Source organism: Leguminivora glycinivorella, chromosome 19, assembly GCF_023078275.1.
Source record: "Leguminivora glycinivorella isolate SPB_JAAS2020 chromosome 19, LegGlyc_1.1, whole genome shotgun sequence".
Lineage (NCBI taxonomy): Eukaryota > Metazoa > Arthropoda > Insecta > Lepidoptera > Tortricidae > Leguminivora > Leguminivora glycinivorella.
The window spans coordinates 11,522,151-11,543,011 of record NC_062989.1 but is presented as its reverse complement, the minus strand read 5'-3'; the positions used below and the strand labels follow the sequence as shown (position 1 = coordinate 11,543,011).

The 20,861-nt window shown below is 38.2% G+C and overlaps 2 protein-coding genes across 5 annotated transcripts; one reads left to right on the top strand and one right to left on the bottom strand.

Moving 5' to 3' along the window:
* The first annotated feature begins 87 nt into the window (after positions 1 to 87).
* On the top strand, positions 88 to 10,791 carry LOC125236648. Of its 3 annotated transcripts, XM_048143529.1 has the most exons (7): positions 88 to 480; positions 1,154 to 1,268; positions 2,073 to 7,264; positions 7,439 to 7,713; positions 9,154 to 9,275; positions 9,968 to 10,119; positions 10,578 to 10,791. In XM_048143529.1, the coding sequence occupies exons 1-7, from the start codon at positions 166 to 168 to the stop codon at positions 10,644 to 10,646; spliced, it is 6,240 nt and encodes a 2,079-aa protein (XP_047999486.1). In that variant the 5' UTR covers positions 88 to 165; the 3' UTR covers positions 10,647 to 10,791. The 3 variants fall into 3 exon arrangements, with proteins under 3 accessions (XP_047999486.1, XP_047999484.1, XP_047999485.1); XM_048143527.1 differs by having other exon boundaries at positions 2,073 to 7,713; XM_048143528.1 differs by having other exon boundaries at positions 96 to 480; positions 2,073 to 7,713; positions 9,154 to 9,269.
* A 614-nt stretch (positions 10,792 to 11,405) lies between these two features.
* Positions 11,406 to 19,416, bottom strand: LOC125236410 (luciferin 4-monooxygenase-like). Of its 2 annotated transcripts, none has more exons than XM_048143201.1 (11): positions 19,074 to 19,416; positions 18,827 to 18,986; positions 16,003 to 16,210; positions 15,378 to 15,573; positions 15,175 to 15,297; positions 14,802 to 14,976; positions 13,952 to 14,092; positions 13,598 to 13,729; positions 12,795 to 13,025; positions 12,364 to 12,526; positions 11,406 to 11,553 (listed from the first exon to the last, which is right to left on the bottom strand). In XM_048143201.1, the coding sequence occupies exons 2-11, from the start codon at positions 18,980 to 18,982 to the stop codon at positions 11,426 to 11,428; spliced, it is 1,653 nt and encodes a 550-aa protein (XP_047999158.1). In that variant the 5' UTR covers positions 18,983 to 18,986; positions 19,074 to 19,416; the 3' UTR covers positions 11,406 to 11,425. The 2 variants fall into 2 exon arrangements, with proteins under 2 accessions (XP_047999158.1, XP_047999159.1); XM_048143202.1 differs by having other exon boundaries at positions 19,383 to 19,395.
* Between the last annotated feature and the right edge of the window lie 1,445 nt (positions 19,417 to 20,861).

Sequence of the window (20,861 nt, the reverse complement as noted above, 5' to 3'; positions counted from 1 at the left end):
TGTATGAAAAATACACTGGCAACATTAAAGCTAGCTTGCATTGTTTTGTTTATCGAAGACGTCAAGTTTTTTAAAAAGTGTTGGGAAACCGTTTATTTATGAGTAAATTGCGATGGTTGTTAAAATTTGTTCCGGACAATATTTCCAAAATTATTTATTAAAATAATGGAAGATGAAGCTGCTACTGGAAGTAACGCAGGTTTATCAAAATTGTTAAGCGATTCGGACGAAAGGCCACGGTCGGCTGTGAACTCAGTGGTACTTGATTATTATAAAAAGTTTGGAAGAAAAAGAGATTTAGAGCAGTATTTTTCTTTGACAACGGCCCAGGCCGACATTAGGGATCCCAGGAGTTTGTTTTGGCGAAGAATGAAAGAGCAAAGTGATACGTCAGACTCTGGTGAAAAGAAGAGTGAATCTTCAAACGAAATTTGTAGAATTTCGATTAAATGCTCCATTCCAGAAAGGTCTGAAATGGAGGTAAGTAATTGTTGCATACACGATTATATTTTGATGATATTTTAGTAGACTCAACACAATACCTGTATCTGAGAGGTCATCACTTAGGGTCAGATCTGGCGTCTCGCGAGCGTAGCGTCGGGCCAACTGTATGGCAAAGCCTGACGCCGCGTCGGCGCTAGATGTGAGGGGACCCTTAAAGCTAGAGGGTGATAGATTTCAGAGTAACCCTTATAAATACTTTGAGCAATCGAGTAGTGAGACCTTGGAACAAACTCCCCGAAAATGTGGTCTCAGCACAAAATGTGAATCAGTTTAAAAATAGACTAGACAAGCACATCACATCTACAACTCTGCTATTATTACTGTCATAATGATCACTGGATACAGGCTATATCAGTTTTTTAACTGCCTGCCTGCTTATTCAATAAAATAAAATAATTTCTGTATATGAAAGTTAAATGTAGAGATCCTTATGCAATGGGCATTATTATCTTGTGGTATTCATCAAAGAATGCCACTCAAACCCTTGTGAGCTTATTACTGGACTTTAGTATGATTTATCCATATTCTAAAAGCAGTTTTATTCTTGTCAAATGAAAGAGATTGCAATAACTCAATTTTCAAAAAATTCACCAGATTACATTATCTAGGTAGAATGGCAGAATAATTTATGAAGCAATTGAAATTTCAGAGACAAATATCGCAATCAAATGAGGAATCAGAGTCCCCACCGATTATCACTGATGTGTTACCAGCTCCTTCACCTTCTGGAGATGAATCTATTGATGACAATCATTCGCAAAAATGTAAGTAAATACTTTTAAATCTAGTTAATAGTTATGATGATATGTGCAAACCTACAAAAAAAAAATTTTAAATTTTAACTTCTGATTAGCAGAAACGTCTGCAATCGATGCCACTAGGCTTAGAGGCCGTGAGTTCAAGTCTCACCCAAGGCAGACATTTTCCACTTTTAAATTCATTTTAAATTTATAGCTAATTGTAGGTTATTTTTACCATCTTAATTTCAATCTTAATGAATTGGATCAAACATATGAGTAATTCATCATTTCCCGCCTCATATATGGTGGTGGTCACATGGCCTATAAATGTGAGTGTGCATGGGAAAACGTCCCACTTTGTTGATTGCTATAAAGCCCTTTTGTCAATTTATTCACAAAAATACAAGTAAGTCTTGCCTTAATGGTAACCGACAAAGTGGGACGTTTAACTAAACACACTTGCATATCATGAAGGTCATTAAAGAATGAAGTTGTTATTTCAATTCACCTAACTGAAAAAAATCTCAGAAAGGCAGACTAAATAAGTAACAACAGTACTATTAGAACATATTTATTTATAAGTATTTGAGAAGAAAATATAATTTAAGAAAAAAAATTGATGTGAATTATATGAAAAATTAATTATTTGATCAATAAAGTCTATTCTTATCTTATTTGTCCCTTGTTATGTGAGATTTCCTTTGAATTTTGAAAGTGGCTGGGATGGTTAGTCAAATTCTGGTTTATTTAACTGCCTCCCAGCATTCTGTTATTCCAAAAGGGAACACACCGTTGGTTCTACTTTAAACATTTAATTATCAATTTCAGCCGCAGATGTGACATTAGACACCTCCACAAACAAGCCGTTATCGCCAACAAGTAGCATAACATCCCAACGGAAACTAGAGTGGGATTCATTGGCAGATGTTGGCTACGGCAATGAAAGTGACAAGAAAACCTCTGCGTCAAGTCTAAGCACCTTAGAAAGAGAAGTTCTGGCACAAAAACAACACTTTACACTTGACTTTAAACAAAATAGTGACCTAGGAATACCTACTGCCCATTCCACCCCAGTAGACCCAAATGACAGTAACCCGAAAACCAAAAAGGGTCAGGGGAAGAAAACAATATCTATTTCTAGAAAAGATGTTGATCTTGTTGAAGTAAATGTACCACACAATATGGAAAATGTTCAACCAATCAATGTTAACCTGACTAAACAATTTTCTCTCAATTTACAAAAAGATGGTGCAATGACTATTGACAATGTAAAAAAGGATACTTCTATTTCACCAGAAAAAAAGGTGGAAACTGAAAAAAATGCAGGAGTAAAGCTTGATAAAGAAATACAAACCTCTTTATTGAGATCTAATGAAAAAGATAAAGGTTCAAATGATCATTTAGCTTCCACTTCTGCACCCAAAATTCCGATTCTCATAGGCTTAAACACACTGCGACGAAATCAAAGGCGTAAGAAAATCAGGAAATCAAGAACAAAACTGAAAGGTAAACAGAGGCATATTAGAAAAAAACAAGTCATAGTAGATAAAGATAAAAGTGGCGAACAAGTATCAGAAGCAGAAAGTTTTGAATACATGCCTGGACACATGTATCATCAAAATCAATTGAGAAAACAAGATTCAAATAGATCTAACAACAACAATAATAATGTGGGCAACAAATCGAGCCTTGAATCAAGTGCAGTCCACACTACAGATTCTAGCAAAGAATCAAAATATTCTCTCAGCAAGGACCTTGATAAAACGTTGAATGTTCTCAAATCAACATTGAAAGACAGATATGATTCTAACTTAAAAAAGAAGCTTGTGACTGAAATAATTCATAGACTTCTTAAGTCTAACTATGGTGAAGGTGAAACTACACCTGAATTTTTGTCTGTTTTGAGTTTGACTAATAAAAAAACTCCTACAACCGGTACATCAGAAGCAGATAATACTGAACAAAAAGTGGTACATACAAAACCCAAAAAATCAATACTTAGATCAAGTAAATTTGATCCTCGAAATGTAGCCTCCACATCTCAAAGCGCTCCTAATCTACCATCTGTAGTAGAAAGTGATAAGCCTGTGACATCTTATTTATCAAAAATACAGTCATCAACTACTACAGAAACCGACCTATCTAACAATTCAGCAAAAGATGGAACATCCTCTGATACAGTATTTGCTAAAACATCATCTCAAGAACTTTATAAAAAATACATTAGTGCTCTAAAAAAAGAAGAGGCATATAAACAGCATCTACGAGATAAAGAATTGTTTTTGAAACAAAAACTTGTTAGAACAGAACCTGCGAAAAAAGTACCTGCTCACCTTGATATAAACAAGAACAGTTATTTAAAAGATCTGATTAATGATCTGACTAGAAACAATTACGATGATGGTTCAGGGGATGCAAGTATATTAGAAGGAGGTAGTTCAAATTTACATATTGTTAGACAGGGAGTTCCTATAAAACACAGGAGCCATTCCGTATTTACTCTGTCTTCTGGCAATTCTGATTTGCAAGATCGGACTTCTAATGCAAAAATTAGAATGCAGAAAAACAGTTCACCTAGAGGTGAACCTAATTGGGAGAGAAATGTAGTTGGTGCTTGCAATAAACCTGCTGTAACAGACAGCTCTGTTCAAGTAAATATAAATGTTCATGATAAACCCATGTCTCCTAAATTAGTTAAAGAAGAGAAATACGTTTGCTTATGCACTGCAAAGACACGAACTTGTCACCATAGTCCTGACGAAGTTGAAGTATATAAATGCCCTATATCAAGGCCAGTGACTATATCTAAACCATGTGTAAGCAACCAACAATTGTGTGGAGTACATTCTGCTAGCTCGTCATTGAAAAATGATACGAGTAAATCTAGCAGTAAACCAAAAACAGATAAAACTGTTGTTGAATGTACAAGATGTGTACAAACTAAAATGAGCATTCATCCTAAAATTTCCGATCCTTCAGTGTCAGATTTAAACATCATAGACAGTGCAGATTGTGTAAAACTTATTAATGAACTATACAGAAAAGTTTCCAAGACAAATACAGAATGTCGATGTTCGAATGAGAAACAGGATTGCAATTCGTACACGTGCAAATCTTCAAAGGATAACATGCGTCGTAACGATGGGAGCGAGCAAGATAATCTTGTTGAAGACTTAAACCAAATGGCGCCTTTGGTAGATCAAAAACCCGTTGAAGAGAACCTCATTCAAAGTTGTATTGGTTGCAATAAAAATATTACAAAACAGCCTGATAATGCTGCTGAGAATATAGTTATTCCTATACAAGGAACTAATATGATGTTGAAATTGAGCATAGGTGGAAATACACTTAAAATTCAAAATGAAGAAATGCCAAAATCAGTAGTGGACAGTTCCAGTAATGTTGACACTCTTGACAGAGAAATGTTCACTGTTAAACAAAAACCCAGTTTAAAAGGTATGTCTAATTTACCTGAATGTCCTGTACCTGTGCAGGCAGAAACTTCAAACGCGGTGTATCAACCCAAATGCAATTTAAAAACAAATCAGGACAAAATGTTTTCAGTTCAAGACCCTTTACGTAATGATTACAAAACCAAACATGAAGGTGAGATACAGAGAAAGAATAATTATGGTATTTTAACTGATTCTGGAGCTGCTGGTCGTAGTACATACCCAAAGAAGGTTCAAATCCATGAAAAGAAACCTCTGTTACGCTCTAACACTGATACAGGGAATCTAGGAGCGTGTTCCGGTATGCAAACAGAAACCATTTTCACCAAAGATGAAGAAATTCATGCTTATTTTAAAACACCATCTGATCAAGATTTCTCAATAAAATCCACGCAATCCAAAACCACGGATGACAATGGATCGCGATCACAATCGATTAAGAGTACACCTTGTCAGAGTCAATCCGAAAGTTCAAAATCCAGTACTGAAGCAAAATTCCATAGCTTTAACACTTCTAAAAATAAATATTCAGCTGAATGGCGGAAGTTAAAGGACCAACAGGGCTACGATGCTTTAACCGATGAAGGAAAACCTAAAGATCTTATCTTAGAAGCTATTAAGGATATTACTAATCGGTATACGAAAAGGGATACAGACAAGCATAGTAAGAAGAAATGTTTTAAAGAAATCATGAATGCATTGAGCTATCTTTTAGATACTGATGACAGTGGTGATGGAGACCAAGAGTTTTCTCAAAGTTCTAAAGATTTTCATAAAAACGTAGAGAGAACTAAAGAAAAAAATGATAACATCCCAGATTTTACTGCGCAAAAAAGTAATACTTATGAGAGAAATATGAAAGTAGAAAGTTTTAACCGCGAGAGCAAACAGAGCAGGCGTTTTAGCGAGGCAAGTGGAATCGCCGACCTAGAGAATCTTAAAACTAAGCAGGCACCTGTTAAGTTTACTTGTAACAAAGGATGTGGGTGTGATGGTACTTCGGAATGCATTGACTGCTCGGGCCCTTTGAAAACTAGCGCGGCCGATGGTAGCAGAAAATCTCCGAGGTCAGGAAAGAGTTCAAAAATCGTAAATGATGCAAGTCGTAAAAATGTTCCTTGCTCTACAGAAGTTGAACCAATTAAATCTGTTCAAGAAGCCTACAGATTCGAAGATGCTAAAGGCAAGTCTGAGGTCAAGGAATCTTGTGCATATGATTCTTCCAAATTCATAAAAGGCATTGGAAAGGCACCAAATCATGTAAAAACTTGTGATGTGGGTTGCGGGTGTGATAGTTCCTCAGAATGCAAAGATTGTGAAAAAAGTGACTCTCCTACACATGGTGAGAGCACTAGATGTGACAGAGAATTTGCAAGATCTAAGAATGCAGAATCTAGGGGCAATACACCAAGAGAAATGAAAAAAACATGCGATAAAGGTTGTGGTTGCGACGGTTCTTCAGAATGCAAGGATTGTATGGAGTCCCATTCTCCGAAATACAAAAATATATGCGACGAATCAGAAAAACCTAAAAATAAACAAGTTCGATGCGGTTCACCAAAGAAAACAAAGAAAACTTGCGATAAAAGTAGTTGTGGTGATAATTCCTCAGAGTGTAATGACACTTACCACTCTCCAAAATCAGGATCTGGAGAGTGTGGAAAAGAATCTAGAAGACCTAGAAATGTAGATAGATGTACGTCACCCAGAAAAACAGAAACCTGTGACAGAGGATGCGGCTGTGATGCCTCATCAGAGTGTAGTAAATGTGTTGAAATCCAGTCTCCGAAACGTGCCGTTGCAAAGTGTAGAAAAGTATCTGTAAAACCTAAGAAACAAGAGAGATGCACTTCACCAAAGAAAATAGAAACTTCTGAGAAGGGATGCGGATGTTACGGGTCAGATTGTGACGAATGTATCGAATCCATGCCTCTAAAATGCAGAACTGACGGTAAAGAATCTAAACTTAAAAAACAAAGTAGATGCACTTCACCAAAGAAAATAGAAACTTCCGAAAAGGGGTGCGGATGTAACGGCTCCGATTGTGACGAATGTATCGAATCCCTACCTCTAAAATGCAGAACTGACGCTAAAGAATCTAAGCTTAAACAAAGCAAATGCACTTCACCTCGAAAACCAGAAGCCATAGAAACACGTTGCATGTATAGTAGTTTATCGGAGCGCGAATATTTATCGAGGCCTAGACAAAGCAGATGTAACTCACCCAAAAAACTACGAGCAACGTGTGATAGAAGTTGTGGATGCGACGGTACATCAGAGTGCAAAGACTGCAGTCACAAAACAGGTAAATGCGATAAAGAAAGGAACAAAAGACAAGACGCCAAGAAATTCGTCAATAAATGCGTGCAGTCTACCGTAAGACGAGTAAAGTCTCTATACTCTCATCACTGTGACGATTCTTCTGATATTCCGGTTTCAACAGATCCACCATGTTGTTCTACTGACTCCCCAACTACGAAACTTGTACATAAGATAAAAAAGGAATGCGAGAAATATCAAAAGCGCTGCAAAGCTTGTAAGAAATGTGAAGCCTCCAGCACTACAACGGTAAGTTGTGATCATTGTAGACGCGAAAAGCCCCACCATAGACATAGATGCAGACATAGAAGTAAATCTACGGAAAAGATTAAAAAGAAATGTGTTGCGTACAATTTAATCGTACAAACGTCTGATAGTTTGATAAGTGAGGAGGCAGTTTTTGAACGATATCGCCCATTGCAGAATGTTATTGTGAGAGTCCCGAAATATAAGAATGCGAATGTGCCTTTCAAAGAAGCTTGTGCTAAAATTGAGCAGAAATTGCCGTATTGTGATACACGCTTTGAGCCCAAAGGGAGATCTCAGAGCTGGCCCAATGAATGTGGAATTTCTAGTACGGATGACGTAAAAATAGCAAATGCGTGCACAGTAAGGGATTACTTGGAGCAAAATCGTCCTGACTTTGTAAATAGCTGCGAAACTCGACAGAATTGTATAAGGATGACAAGCGAGTCTAGGTAAGTCAATGAGTACTGTATTTTGAGGTTATACTTAGCCTAGGAACTTACCAATATTTCTTACTGCAGAAATGATATCCAGCCTGTCAACCCTCGTATGAATATGGTCATAGTTCATACCCCAAATTGCACGGGTTGCACAAGACAAACAGATATGAATCGTGAAGGTATTTGATTTGATAATGTTAACACTTAGCTCCGAAACTAATGTACCTAATACAGTAGCACTATAGTTAGAGTTAAAGAATTATCAATTAGAAGTGATGTAGTCTATGGATAAATTATATCACTGAGTTTGATAGACAAATGATGCTGTCAAATTCTCTTTGGCGTGATTTTATCGTAGTCTACATCTTTTCTACTATTGATAACTCTTTGGTTAGTAAACTTTGATGTTTATAATAAATGCAATAAGTAATATAATAAATACAACAGTGATTCAAATATTTTATAAAATAAAGATTCTGTTTTGAAGGGCTTCAAATTTTGTAACAGGTATTGGTAAGTTCACATTTTATATTCCTTACATTCCTTGTCCTATTACATACCAAACTAAAGATATTGTTATACAGGGTGCCCGGTAATTAATGGACAACCTTTTATCCACCAAGAGGGCACCTTATATTGGTCCAGAAAATCGACTTTAAGGTTTAGTAAAAGTCGCCTGGTTTTCGAGATTTTCACACGTTTTAAAATTTCAATGGATATTAATGGACAACCTTTTAACCACCAAGAGGGCACCTTATACTGGTCCAGAAAATCGACATTAAGGTTTAGTAAAAGTCGCCTGGTTTTCGAGATTTTCACACTTTTAAAATTTTAGGTAGTATTTAAATTTTAAAACGTGTGAAAATCAGCACAAAAAAATGTACTGCAACCACCACGAGGGCACCTTAGATGGTCAGAAAATCGACATAGTTAAAAGTCGCCTGGTTTTCGAAATTTTCACAATTTTTAAAATTTTTATACTACCAAAATTTTTAAAAAGTGTGAAAATCTCGAAAACCAGCGGCTTCGCTAAACGCGTTAAAAGATTTTCTGGACCAAAAAGATGCCTCTGGTTAAATCGCTTCCAAATACTCGGGCACTTATATTTTGTTTATTCTCTAAATAAACATGTTTCTTTTGTGAGAAAAAAATGTACTTCATTACGAAAAAAGGTTCAAAAGGCGTAGTTAACCCAAGAATTATAATTTATACATTATCTGGGTAAAGGGACCTTACTGTCGATGGCGCTTACGTCCCGTGGAGTCGTATTTGTACACGAACATCGCTCATAACGCCGTAAGCTCCATCCACAATAAGGTCCCTTTACCCAGATAATGGCACATTTTATGGCGGTTTTTTATTAAAAGGAGTTTCGAAAAGTAGCGTAAAAGACATTGTTTATTAGTCCATGACATGTAAAGGTATAAATTGATTATAATCTGTATATTGCAGAGCCAAGGAACGCTCGAAACTGCGAGAACAACTGGTGGGACTGGAGTCCTTGCCGACATTGAACGACGAAGAGATAATATATCTGGCGAAGCAACTTGGCTTTAGACGTAGGCGACGTAAGTGTAAGCTTATTTTATTATTTTACCATGTATTGACTCTAAAGTAATGACACAGCAAAAACATTTTTGTACAGTCAATCATACAAATGTGTATGCAAGGGGGTCTACTTTTCTCTGCAGCTGACGTACGTTGACCCGTAATTTTCTATCTCTATTGCATTCATACCGGTGGACATTGCCAGTGCGACACTATAATAGTCTAGTTTCCTACTACCTAGTCAAATCAGCTTCTTTTTAAGAACTGTCAAAACGATTTGCTAATATGGAATTACTATGAAATACTGAAGAGTGACATCACGGTCAATTCGTTTACTATATATCTTTCTCTTTGACTTATTAAATTGAAATTATGTTTATACATAACTACTGTCCATAGTTTTCTTCTAATATTGTAATGCTTTATTTCGTGCACTGCATAAAATATTTTAAGTATAGGGGGGTTTTCGGGGGTGAAAAATCGATCTAGCGTAGCTTTAGATCCCGGAAACTAGTTTTCTATTATGTAGTAAACGTACCTGCGATATAGATAGAAAATATAGTGTCAATGTACGAAATTGTGTTTAGCTTTATCGTTAAACCTATAGTTCGTAGTTAGGAAAAGTTCGTTAGGTTGCTTCAGACGCCCAAAAAGAAGGATCCCCGCACCCCGGGGCTTCGTCGACTCTTGGACGTATTAATAATTATTCTTTTTCTAGCACTGCAACAGAATATAATGAGCGAAAGAGAAATGAAGAAACATTCAGAGAAGATATACAAATCGCTACCTGAAGTAGTACAAAAGAAAGAAGAGGCTAAAAAGGAGAATATTAAGAAAACAAATTTGCTGATGGCGAACATTTTTAAAAAGGTAAATGCTAACAAGTTGGCAGTTCATACTGTAAAGAAATGAAACTACCTGTCTATAGCATTAAGTTAAAGAGTAGGTTCACCTATTTAGGAGCTACAATGTCACAGAATAGACACATAGCTGGCTAACTTATACTGACAGATATGAATTGAAACAGAAAATGATAACTAGGGTCCATTGTCACTTGCCAGTAACTGATTACCATCCAATAACTGACCGCCTTGTACTAAAATTGGTCAAAAGAATTTATTTTAGCATAATGTGGCCAGTTATTGAGACGTGGAAATAATAGAAATGGTAAAAGTTGAATTCATTTCTAATATAGAGTGGCCATGCAGTTAATGAACGCTGGCCGGTTATTGGCAATTTACCCTACCTATTTCTAATTTTTTTTTTAAATAATATCACTCAAAAATACATTATAATTTTTAATTAAATAATATGTTTTCTTATTCCAGAATCTCCAGAAGAAAGTACTAAGCGGTGATGTAAACATATCGAACTACAGCCAAGTTGTGAAAATTTGACATAAAGTAAGATTGTTATATTTAAAATATTTAAATGATTCTTGAAACGGACATTATTATATCGTTTTTATGGTGTGTATTTTATACAATGTGTTGCATTGGTTCTATATTTGACGTTTGATAAATAAATTGTTTCAGAATTTGAATTATGTATAAATTTTTGACCAATGGACGTATAGTCGCTATGAGTTATATCGGAGCTGCCAAAGCTCTAATAAATATCGGAGTTCCGATATTTTTGATAGCGACTATTATACACCGACATGAAACAGATGTTTAAGTCATGCGCATGATATTTATTTTATTCTTTCCTTACGTCTACAACTTGGCAAAAAAGAGTAGATATTATAAAGTGTCAACATCGTAGCCCCTTTTTGCCGGACTGTACACACGTACAGTCAACCAATTGGAACCCTAGGCCACTCTACAACCATGTCAAAATGACAAGCAGTAAGAGATTTCTTACAATCTGATTTATAACGTCACTATGACATAGTTCTACAGTGGCCTAGGGTCCCGATTGGTTGACTGTACACCAACAGAAACATCTAAACAAAGTAGTAGGGTTAGCACGACTTGTCTCTTTAATGCGAAATTTGTTTTGTTTGACTTCGGAGTTCTATGAAGTTTTTATTCGGTCTTATAAAAGTAACATTTATGAAATCTGTAGTTGGTAGTTATCACTATTTACTGTTGGCAACACCACCGCCTCTCCACGGTATTCGTAGTAAAGGAAGTGGTGAATCGAAATAGGTGCAATTCTGTAGGTAGGTAAATGTTTAATTTGTTAACATTTGTATAGCAATCTCTTTGAGCTTTCTCCGGTGGATCTTCGTGGATGCTGTTTGTGGAATCGCGTCCAGGAATATCACTCCTCCCCTCAGTTGTTTTGTTTCTGCCAAAGTATCTGAAAGTAATATAATTCCTTAGGTTAAAATTCGATTTCAAATATAATTTTGCTCTATATTAATGATACTAGCTTTTGTTATTATTTTACTTTTATTTTACTTTCATGGTTGTTTTTGTCATTTATAAGGTTTTTTTGCCTCAATTAAAATTGATTGATTTTTTTTATATTTTTTTTTTCCCGCGGCTCCGCTCACGTTAAATTCGATTGCGGAATACTCTATGCAAACTTATGCATACCTATGTCACTCTCCATCCCTTCAACTATCTCCACGTGTAAAATAACGTCTATTCGTCGCTCCGTTTTGCCGTCACACAACAAACAGTCGCACGCGCTTTCCCATTTATAACATTAGTATGGATTATTTGTAAGCCTTTGATAAGCTGCTCGATTTGCTAGGCACTGACTTAGTGCCAAGGCAGTCGCACTACACTACTCAAGCGACTGGTAAGTCCCCTCATTTATCCGGTGTACCTGTTACGGTCCCAAACACTCGATCGGGTGTTGACTTATCTCACATAAATTTGTCAAGGTGTTCTATCTCTTCAGCACTGACGTAGTTTCTTGGCCGCCGCACTACGCAGGTGAGCGGTAAGTCCCCTCGCTTGTCCGGTATACCGGTCACATCCACGACCCCCCTTGTGTTTACGTATTTCACATACCGTTGACAAGCTGTTCTATCTCCTCAGCTGTGACATAATCGCACTTGGTCGTCGCACCACGCAAGCGACTGGTAAGTACTGTCACTTGTCCGGTATAGGTATACCGGTCATTTCCCCTAATACTCCCATGTGTTGACGGATCGCATACCTTTGACGAGCTGTTCTATCTCTTCAGCACTGACGTAGTGTCTTGGTCGTCGCACCACGCAAGCGACCGGTAAGTCCCCTCGCTTGTCCGGTATACCGATCACGGCCACGTCTAGAACCCCTGGGTGCCGGCGGATTGTACTTTCCAGTTCTACTGGGGAGATCTGTCGAGCAAATCAAAGGTTAAAGGTGTGACAATGTGGACAACATTTAAGGATCCATATGGTTCATCTAGGACTTTTCTGTCAAAAATTCTATTGGAAAGCAAAGGAGCAAATTGTTTTCGTTAGGATAGGTCATTATCATTGGCCTTCAAATGTATAACAGACACTGCATGGCCTGGGACACAAATGAAAAAGGCACAGAGTTGCCTAAGTCCTGTGACTCTTTCAACCTCAGATCCACGTGAGAGACATAGGATAGATTACTTACTTGATGATTCATATACTTCAGCAGCAGTTTAATTCGCTCCACATAGAAAAAGTTATAGTTATCATCCCTATAGAACATGTCACCGGTCTTAAACCAGCCGTTTTCGGCAAACGCTTCTGCTGTCGCTTCAGGGTTTCTGTAGTATTCTTTTATTATGCCAGGTCCTTTAACCCAGAGTTCCCCGTTCTTGTATGGCTGGTAGATGTCCTCTTGGTTCTCCACGTCTATTAACTGTATTTGAAAGAATCGGTATTTTATTAAACCAGTAGGTCAAGCATATGATTGCCGCGAGATTATGTCGCCGCGAGATAGATCACAGGTATCCTAACTGTATTAATGACATGTGGACGGGTAGTCTATTTCTCGCGACATACTCTCGCGGCGATCATGTGCTAACCCTGCTGATTAGAGATACCCCTCAAAACCAACAGAGTGGTCGGCTTAGGTGATGGAGAGACATCAGACGCATTTATTATCATTTTGAACGGAGCCCTACTGCATTTAATAGAAAAGATTGGAAGTCTGCTGGTCAGGCCTTTGCCCAGCAGTGGGGAACGGTCTGGGAGGAGTTTATAAACGCTTTGGTGTTGGTATCCTTAACAAGGTTCCTCATAGTGGCGATATGACGATAGTAAAAGACCACTCCGTCCATGACTCATACCTAATACTTATGATTATCTTGTTGTCTATTTAGAGTTCTCAAGGTGTCCCTTGGATTTGAGGAGTGTTCTTTCAAAAGGACTTATTTCTATAAGTCAGGACATGGATAAAAATAACCTCTGTTGGCTCATTTATCAACTTACCCTGTACTGCAAACAGCCCATAGGCTTCCCTACGGTGGCAGAACCGGGGTTTAAACCTTCATTTATAAACACCAGTGATGTGACTTCGCTCATACCATAGCCTTTTAATACTTCAGCGCGCGGTGCTTTTCTCTAGAAAAAAGAGAATGGTCTTGTAAGCAACACACTTCTTTGGTCGTTGGTTAAACTAGTTTAGTCTGCGGGTTGGTTGGGTACTCCGTTCCGTCCATCCGTTGTGATTAGGCGGTTGGTGAGTAGTTGCGAGAAGTAATGAAAGAAACGTGTTTAGACGTGTGCTAGATTTTGTTCACCAAACTACCTGCCTACCTGAGTAATTTATCATGTAGGTAATACCTTAATCTCCTGTATCAGATCGGCTGTAACGGCACTGCCTCCTATCATGATTGTCTCGAAACAGCTGAAGTCGCACTCCTCATAACCCTCCGGTGTTAGAAGGGTTGTTAGAAACGTCGGGCTGACTATCTTGAAGGTTGGCTGCAACGAAATAATGAAATGTAGCTAAGGTTAAAGACGATACCAAATTATAATATTGTGTAGTTTTACTCTTCACAAAATGGTTGACCACTGACTGTGAAGTCATTATCGATTGGCTAGGGGGTTCACGTCATGCCTCCATTCCTCTCTATTCGGTGCCTTCAGCACATTCGTGTGAATTGAATTCCACTGCCAAAATCCATCTACTGCAATTTGGACCGGTTCGTCTATCAAGACCCTCGTCAGACATTACCAAAGAAATCGATGATGCTAGATTGCACAGGAGATGTTATTTGTAAGACACCAAAAGTTTCTCTTACCTTACTACACTTGTCCTACCAACAGAACTATTTCACAGTCATTGCGTGCAGCGTTTTGTCAAGCGTCCGAAGGATTTGAACCTGCATCACAGACTGATGTCTGACTGTGATCAAGTATAAGGACGAATCAGTAGTTAATCTCCCGCGATCGGTATTTGCCTGTCTCGCACGCGCCGCGCGCGACCTTGGCAGCGCCACACAGCGCGGCGCGTACTGACGCGACCAGCATCATCCGGTACCGCATGTACTCTCTGCACCTCGCTCGCGCTACTCGAGGACAACACAAAATTTGTTAGAAGAATTATTACTGAGTCGTCCTTAATGTCCGTATACTGTGCCTGCATTGACCTTTGGACCTATGAGGACTTACTGTCCACCCTATTACCTACCTTGTATTTGTTAATAAGCTGATACGTGTGCTTTTGCGTTAATGTCTGTGATGACTGTAGCCTTGTTATTCGCATGATCGGAGATGCCAGGAACATGGCTATTGCAGTCAGCCATTGTAAGGGTGATATGACGAATACCATCCTTGTAGGGCTTGGGAACTTCGTGTGTCGGATCCTGAAAAAAGGCAAAAAACAAATTTGAACACAGAAGAAACAAAACAAATTTTAAAACTTTGAACACAGAATTTAAGGTTGGATTATATCCTTTGATATAGGTATCCTGACATGTATTTTCTTTGTACACAATAATTATGATGTGTTGGTTAAATTTAGAGTTGGCATAAAATAGAAAACTGAAAAGTATGATGCTTACCAGTCATATGGAGCTGTGATTGCCAAATTCTTATGAGTAGCGGCAGCACTTTTGGGCAGTCCTGTAGTTCCGCTGGTGGGTAATAGGAGGGCAATAGTGTCTTCTGGGTCGAAATCTGTTGGTCTAAAGAAGACAGTTTTAAGTAACGTCACTCGGTTTTAATCTAGGACGGATTTTTCTAACAAAACATTTCTAAAACTTACATGAACTCATCGATAGGGCTTTCACCCCCATACTTCTCCAAGAATTCAGGAAAGCTGAGCTGGTCTCCTTTATCAAAGGTGATTATGAAGGCATCAGAACCGATTCCGTTTAGAGCTAGCTGCACATCTTGGGCCCGGTTGTTTTGGCAGAAGACCACCTTTGGTCTGGTCACTTCGAAAGTTCGTTGGAGTTCATCTACAAAAAGTGTTTGGCCTTTATACCTTAACCTTATATAGTGAAGAGAAAATCATTGAAGAACTCTAAGAAAGTCAGCTGAGATGGCTGTCAAAACAATAATGATACCTATATTATGTAGGCAACAAGAAACCCTTAGATTTGTCTTACAAGACGGCCCTTGTGGGCGACGGAACAGTGTAATGAATTGCTAAGTGCAGCAGTTATATCCTCATTAGAACTCGCCAACACTCGGAAGTCCTATCAATAGGAGACACAATGATTCCCAGGTAAAGCGCTGCGTAGAACGGTATGGCCAAGTCGATGTGGTTTGGTGCCATAAGAGTGATGATGTCACCACATTGGAGACCCCGGCTCTTGAGTGCGAAGGCACAGCGTAACACATAGCTCTTTTAGAGTGCAACCGTGATATCTTCAGTAAAAACTCACCAACACTTGAAGTCCTATCAATAGGAGACACAATGACTCCAAGGTACAACGCAGCATAGAACGGTATAGCCAAGTCTATGTGGTTCGGAGCCATGAGAGTGATGACGTCGCCGCGCTGGAGACCCCGGCTCTTGAGCGCGATGGCACAGCGTACGGTCCTTTCAAGCACTGATCCATTGGTCTCAGATTCCCCGGTCGCGCCGTCAATCTAGAAGAAATATAAATTCATGACTGCTACAATATTAGTCATTTTAAAACTGTCAGAGATCACATCTCGGACATGGCGTTTAAAGATGGAGAGGCGCGTTCCTACGCACAGTCCAAGCTCGTGTAGGTGAACGCGTACCATGCTTGTATGAGTGAGCTATGACAGGTCGACTGTGAGGTAACCGAGAGGCGGTGGGCGGCACTTTCAGCGGGGAGCGGGAGATACTTTACGATAGTACTTTTTAATTTTTATTATACTGTGATGAAATAGTGACCAAGCGAAGTTATAGGCTCCCCACAGACAGTCTTAAAAATTCATAATCTGAAAAAAACTTGTATGCAATCTGACAGTTCAAACTGACACTGACAAGCAAAGACCTTTACAGGGGACAGCTCAATCACATTTTTTGCCATACGAAATTAAACCTTATTACTGAAACAGAAAGTCGATCGTATCAGACTAGCGAAAACGGTCCACATGAGAGGGCATTGTTTGGGCTGGTGTCCCTCTCGCACGTGTTGCCAGTGTTAATGAGGTTCCCATATTAGTAGTATTTTTATCTGTATATTACCTGACTTTATAACTTCTTATTTTATTTTAATGTTATATTCAAACTAGGGTTTCGATATATTTCAAAAAATTTGAAAATAATTATAATGTAATTATTTTGATACAGTAAATCAAAGATTTGTATAATTAAAAAATACTTTCAATTGGGTGTCAGTAGATTTAGTAGTAACTTTGAAAATTGACTGGTATCCCCAATTTATGACAGTGATGACGTCACTGAATAATGTTGACATTGTCAACAAGTGCGAGAGGGACACCAGCCCAAACAATTACCTCTCATGTGGACACACTTTTTGACCTAACTAAACAATCTAGTTTAATAATTCTAAATCTATGCTGACAAGACACTGACAGATCTGAACTGTCAGATTGCATACAAGTTTTTTTTAAGATTATGAATTTTTAAGACTGTCTGTTGCCGGCCATAGACGAATGGAAAAACGTACGTACGATATCGATCAATACATGTGGATGTAACTTATTATGACCCTTAAAATGTTGTCAATTTGCAAAATTTGACACTTATCAGTGACTTTCCAATGTCCAATTGATTAAATTTTGAATTGAGGCATTTCGCAACGCATCAATAGACCGGTACCTATATGCATACAGAATGCTTATGGTGGCTCACCGAACTCGTGGCTTACTTAAATGCTACTTTTACAAATTAGGTATCATTAAATGAATTTATGAAAACAGATATCTATGAATAATATTATCAATTAAATACCGTTCATGTCAATGACTTAAAAGCGTATCACCTCATTTAATGTAGGTTCTCACGTTTCCTAATCGATTAACCTCAGCTTGACATAGTTATTGTTCTTGTATATGATAAGTGATAAAACGTATCTTTTTTATTTTAACTGATTATTGCATTGCATTGTTGTTTAATCAAAACCGGATCTACCTTGGAAAAACAATCTACCTGCGGCAGCCATTACAGTTTGTTCACCTTCCATGTTCTGAAACGTTCCCAAATTCAGGTAAATTTATTCTGGTTGACTACACGGTGCTACATGACTCATGAGGAAACAAGTAATTTTAACCACGCATTTCTGAGGCCAAAAATAAGAAAAAAAAAACAGGTATATCTACAGATGAGGATATTTTGCCAAAAAAGGTTTTTCTACTTTTTGGAGCATGTTGGCTGGCGAATATATTAATACCTATTTGAAAAAGGAAAAATTAAAAAATCTCTGGGGGACACGTGTACTTAGCCTGGGATTACTATGTTCATCACAGGACAGGCTCTATGCCTAGTGTGGAAACCAGAATAAAATGTAACTCATTATGTTTATGTTTCAATGTTTCATTTAGCCCAGCTAGGCCCCGTAGTCAAATGGTATGACTGCGACGCGAAACGCCACCGAAATTAAACGCCGCAGAAATGTAGTCTGGCTCTGTCGCGCCAATACGCAAGAGCGATAGAGATAGATAGCTACGAAAGAGATATAATCGTCAGCGTTTCGTGAGCGTTTGTGCACTCTACTACGCACACAGCACTTTGCCATCTGAGCCGCTCATTTATGGCCAGCGAGTCTATTCACCTTATGGGACTCCACGAAGACCCTAGTTCTCAGACAGGCATACTGTCCGCCTGATGGAAAACGGTCACGGTAACATATGGACGCCTGCCAGTCAAGGGGTATCACATGCGCTTTGCCGACCCATTAGAAACTTGTACACCTCTTTTTTGAAGAACCCCATACTGTAGTTCATCCCCATGAAGAACCCCATACTGTAGTTCAGTTTTTTGTTTCATACTGTATGCAGTATCGAAAAAACTGAAAACGCATTGTTCGGCTTTGTAACCATGGCAACGCATTGTTATAACGATACTGCGCGCGTGCGCGGGAAGGCTTTGTGCAGCTGAGCTGACAGTGCAAACTACCCTACTACTAACGACAGTGCAAAAAATTGAATGAATTGAAAAAAATACTCGTGGCGTCTTAATAACAATTTTCGGCTTCGCCTTAAATTGTTACCCACGCCACTCCTCTTTTTTGACCTCCTTTAAACGCCTGTTGCATAAAATACTATTACCTGTAAAACGAAATCTGGATCATCCTTAAGGCTCCTCAACACGATTTTTCCAAGATGGTGCACATCTGAAGGTATCCCAGACTCCGCGACCACTCTGGACGCCAACCCGTTCATGAACCAATGTACGGAATCGTTCACTCGTCTTGACGGATGCATCGTTCTTTCTTGCAAAAAATATACACTGATTTATTAAAATTGATATTGAATTTCTTGTAAGTAGGTATTTAGGTAAAACTTCGAATTTTACTGCTGATACAGGTGCAGGTGACGCAGGTATACGCTTTCGTATGCAGATATTTAATAATCGCACAATTCTTATGCCCTGAGAATCCACACAATGCACTTTATAAAACTACTTTTTGCATTAAGTACGTAAATGCACTAATAAACACTAAAAACGCATCGTAGTTCTAAAGTTCTTTCAATTATTTATGTCCCACAAGTAAAATAAAAAAGTCAAATTTATGAACCAGGTAACTATTAAGTTACAACATGGAAATCTTTCAATTGTATTAACACTTTTTTTTTATATATGTTAAATTTATATAAACAACACCTGATACCGGTAGAACGATCGGGAAACGACTGCGTATCGTATTTTCATACTAATGCCGGGAAATAAAAATATATACTAATCGTACCGGAATTTCTCGTCTGACTACTAATTTTAATGAGAATTCAGGGCCGGATGCATACTCAATCGACCTACTTAAGGGAATCTACATACGTTGGTTATTTTTACGGGTTCCGTTTCTTAAAAGAAATATATGGAAGCATTTAAACTTCAAATATATTACTTTTATAAAGTTATTAAATTAAATAAAACGGTCGGCCAAGTGCGAGTCGGACTCGTCCACCGAGGGTTCCGTACAAACTCAATAGTTACAATAATCTCAAGTTTCTCAGATAACTTTAAAGACTCCTAAACAGTATGTACTAATGAGTATTATTGTGTACAGCGCCATCTTTCGGTGACTAATTTGCGCGACCTGTATAGTATGTTAGTTTTAAAAACGGAAGCAAGGTGGGCAGCACCTGCGTTACAAGGACGTGCTTAAACGCCACCTAACTGCCTGCAGAATACCACCTGAAAAATGGGAGGAGTACGCTTCCCAGCGGCACAGAATATATAATAGTACAAGTACAGAATGCTCACTCCTTTGATGTTCACAAAATGCCGCCATTCTAAATTCTTACCTACATTAACAAACGGACCGCACGCGAGCAGCCGACATTGAATTTTATTGCGCCGCGCGAAGGTCGTCTCTACTGAATGGGCCGCGAACTCGCGGCCGCCGACATGTACTTGTAGTGCGGCGATAGAATTGCGGAGTGAGCCGCCCCTGCCAGCGGCCAGAATGGCGCTCTCGTATTAAAAGCAGCGTCAGAGACTTTGAAGACGCCCGTCTCATTGTGCTTGATACGAAGCGTCAGATACGGAAATTATTTTTTACATTTTCTAGATTCATATTTTTTATAAAATTATAAAATGATATATATAGTGTTGATATGTACCTACAATTTGAGCTCTTTCTAACGATACCCCACGAGGCCTAGTAACTTGACATTTTACAGTTTGCCCCCCTTTCAGTTTGGCCATTTTTTATAATCAATATTAATAAAATATTTTTTAAGAAAAAAAACCGTCGCCTTTCGGGTTCTGGTGAAAGCTACTTGCGAATGTTGGATTATGTAGAAATGTGTAAGTATTTTTTAAAACTGCTTTTAATGCTTTAATTATTAGATGGCAAATGGCAACACAAATGAATATACGCATAACATAACGTTAAGGTTTGAGGAGTTTCCTCAATTCCTCATGAATCCGATTATATTATAAGAAATCGAAGCTTGACAAACTTTGACTTGAAAACTCAGTATGCTTAACAAACATAACTATGTAAATAAATGTCACTGTTCTGAACTTAAATGCATGCTTTTCTTACAAAAATACCAAAGTCACTATCACTATGAGTATGCCGTTCAGATTTGAGGAGTTCGGTTCTGACTATCATCAGCAGTTCCACTGCACCAAATG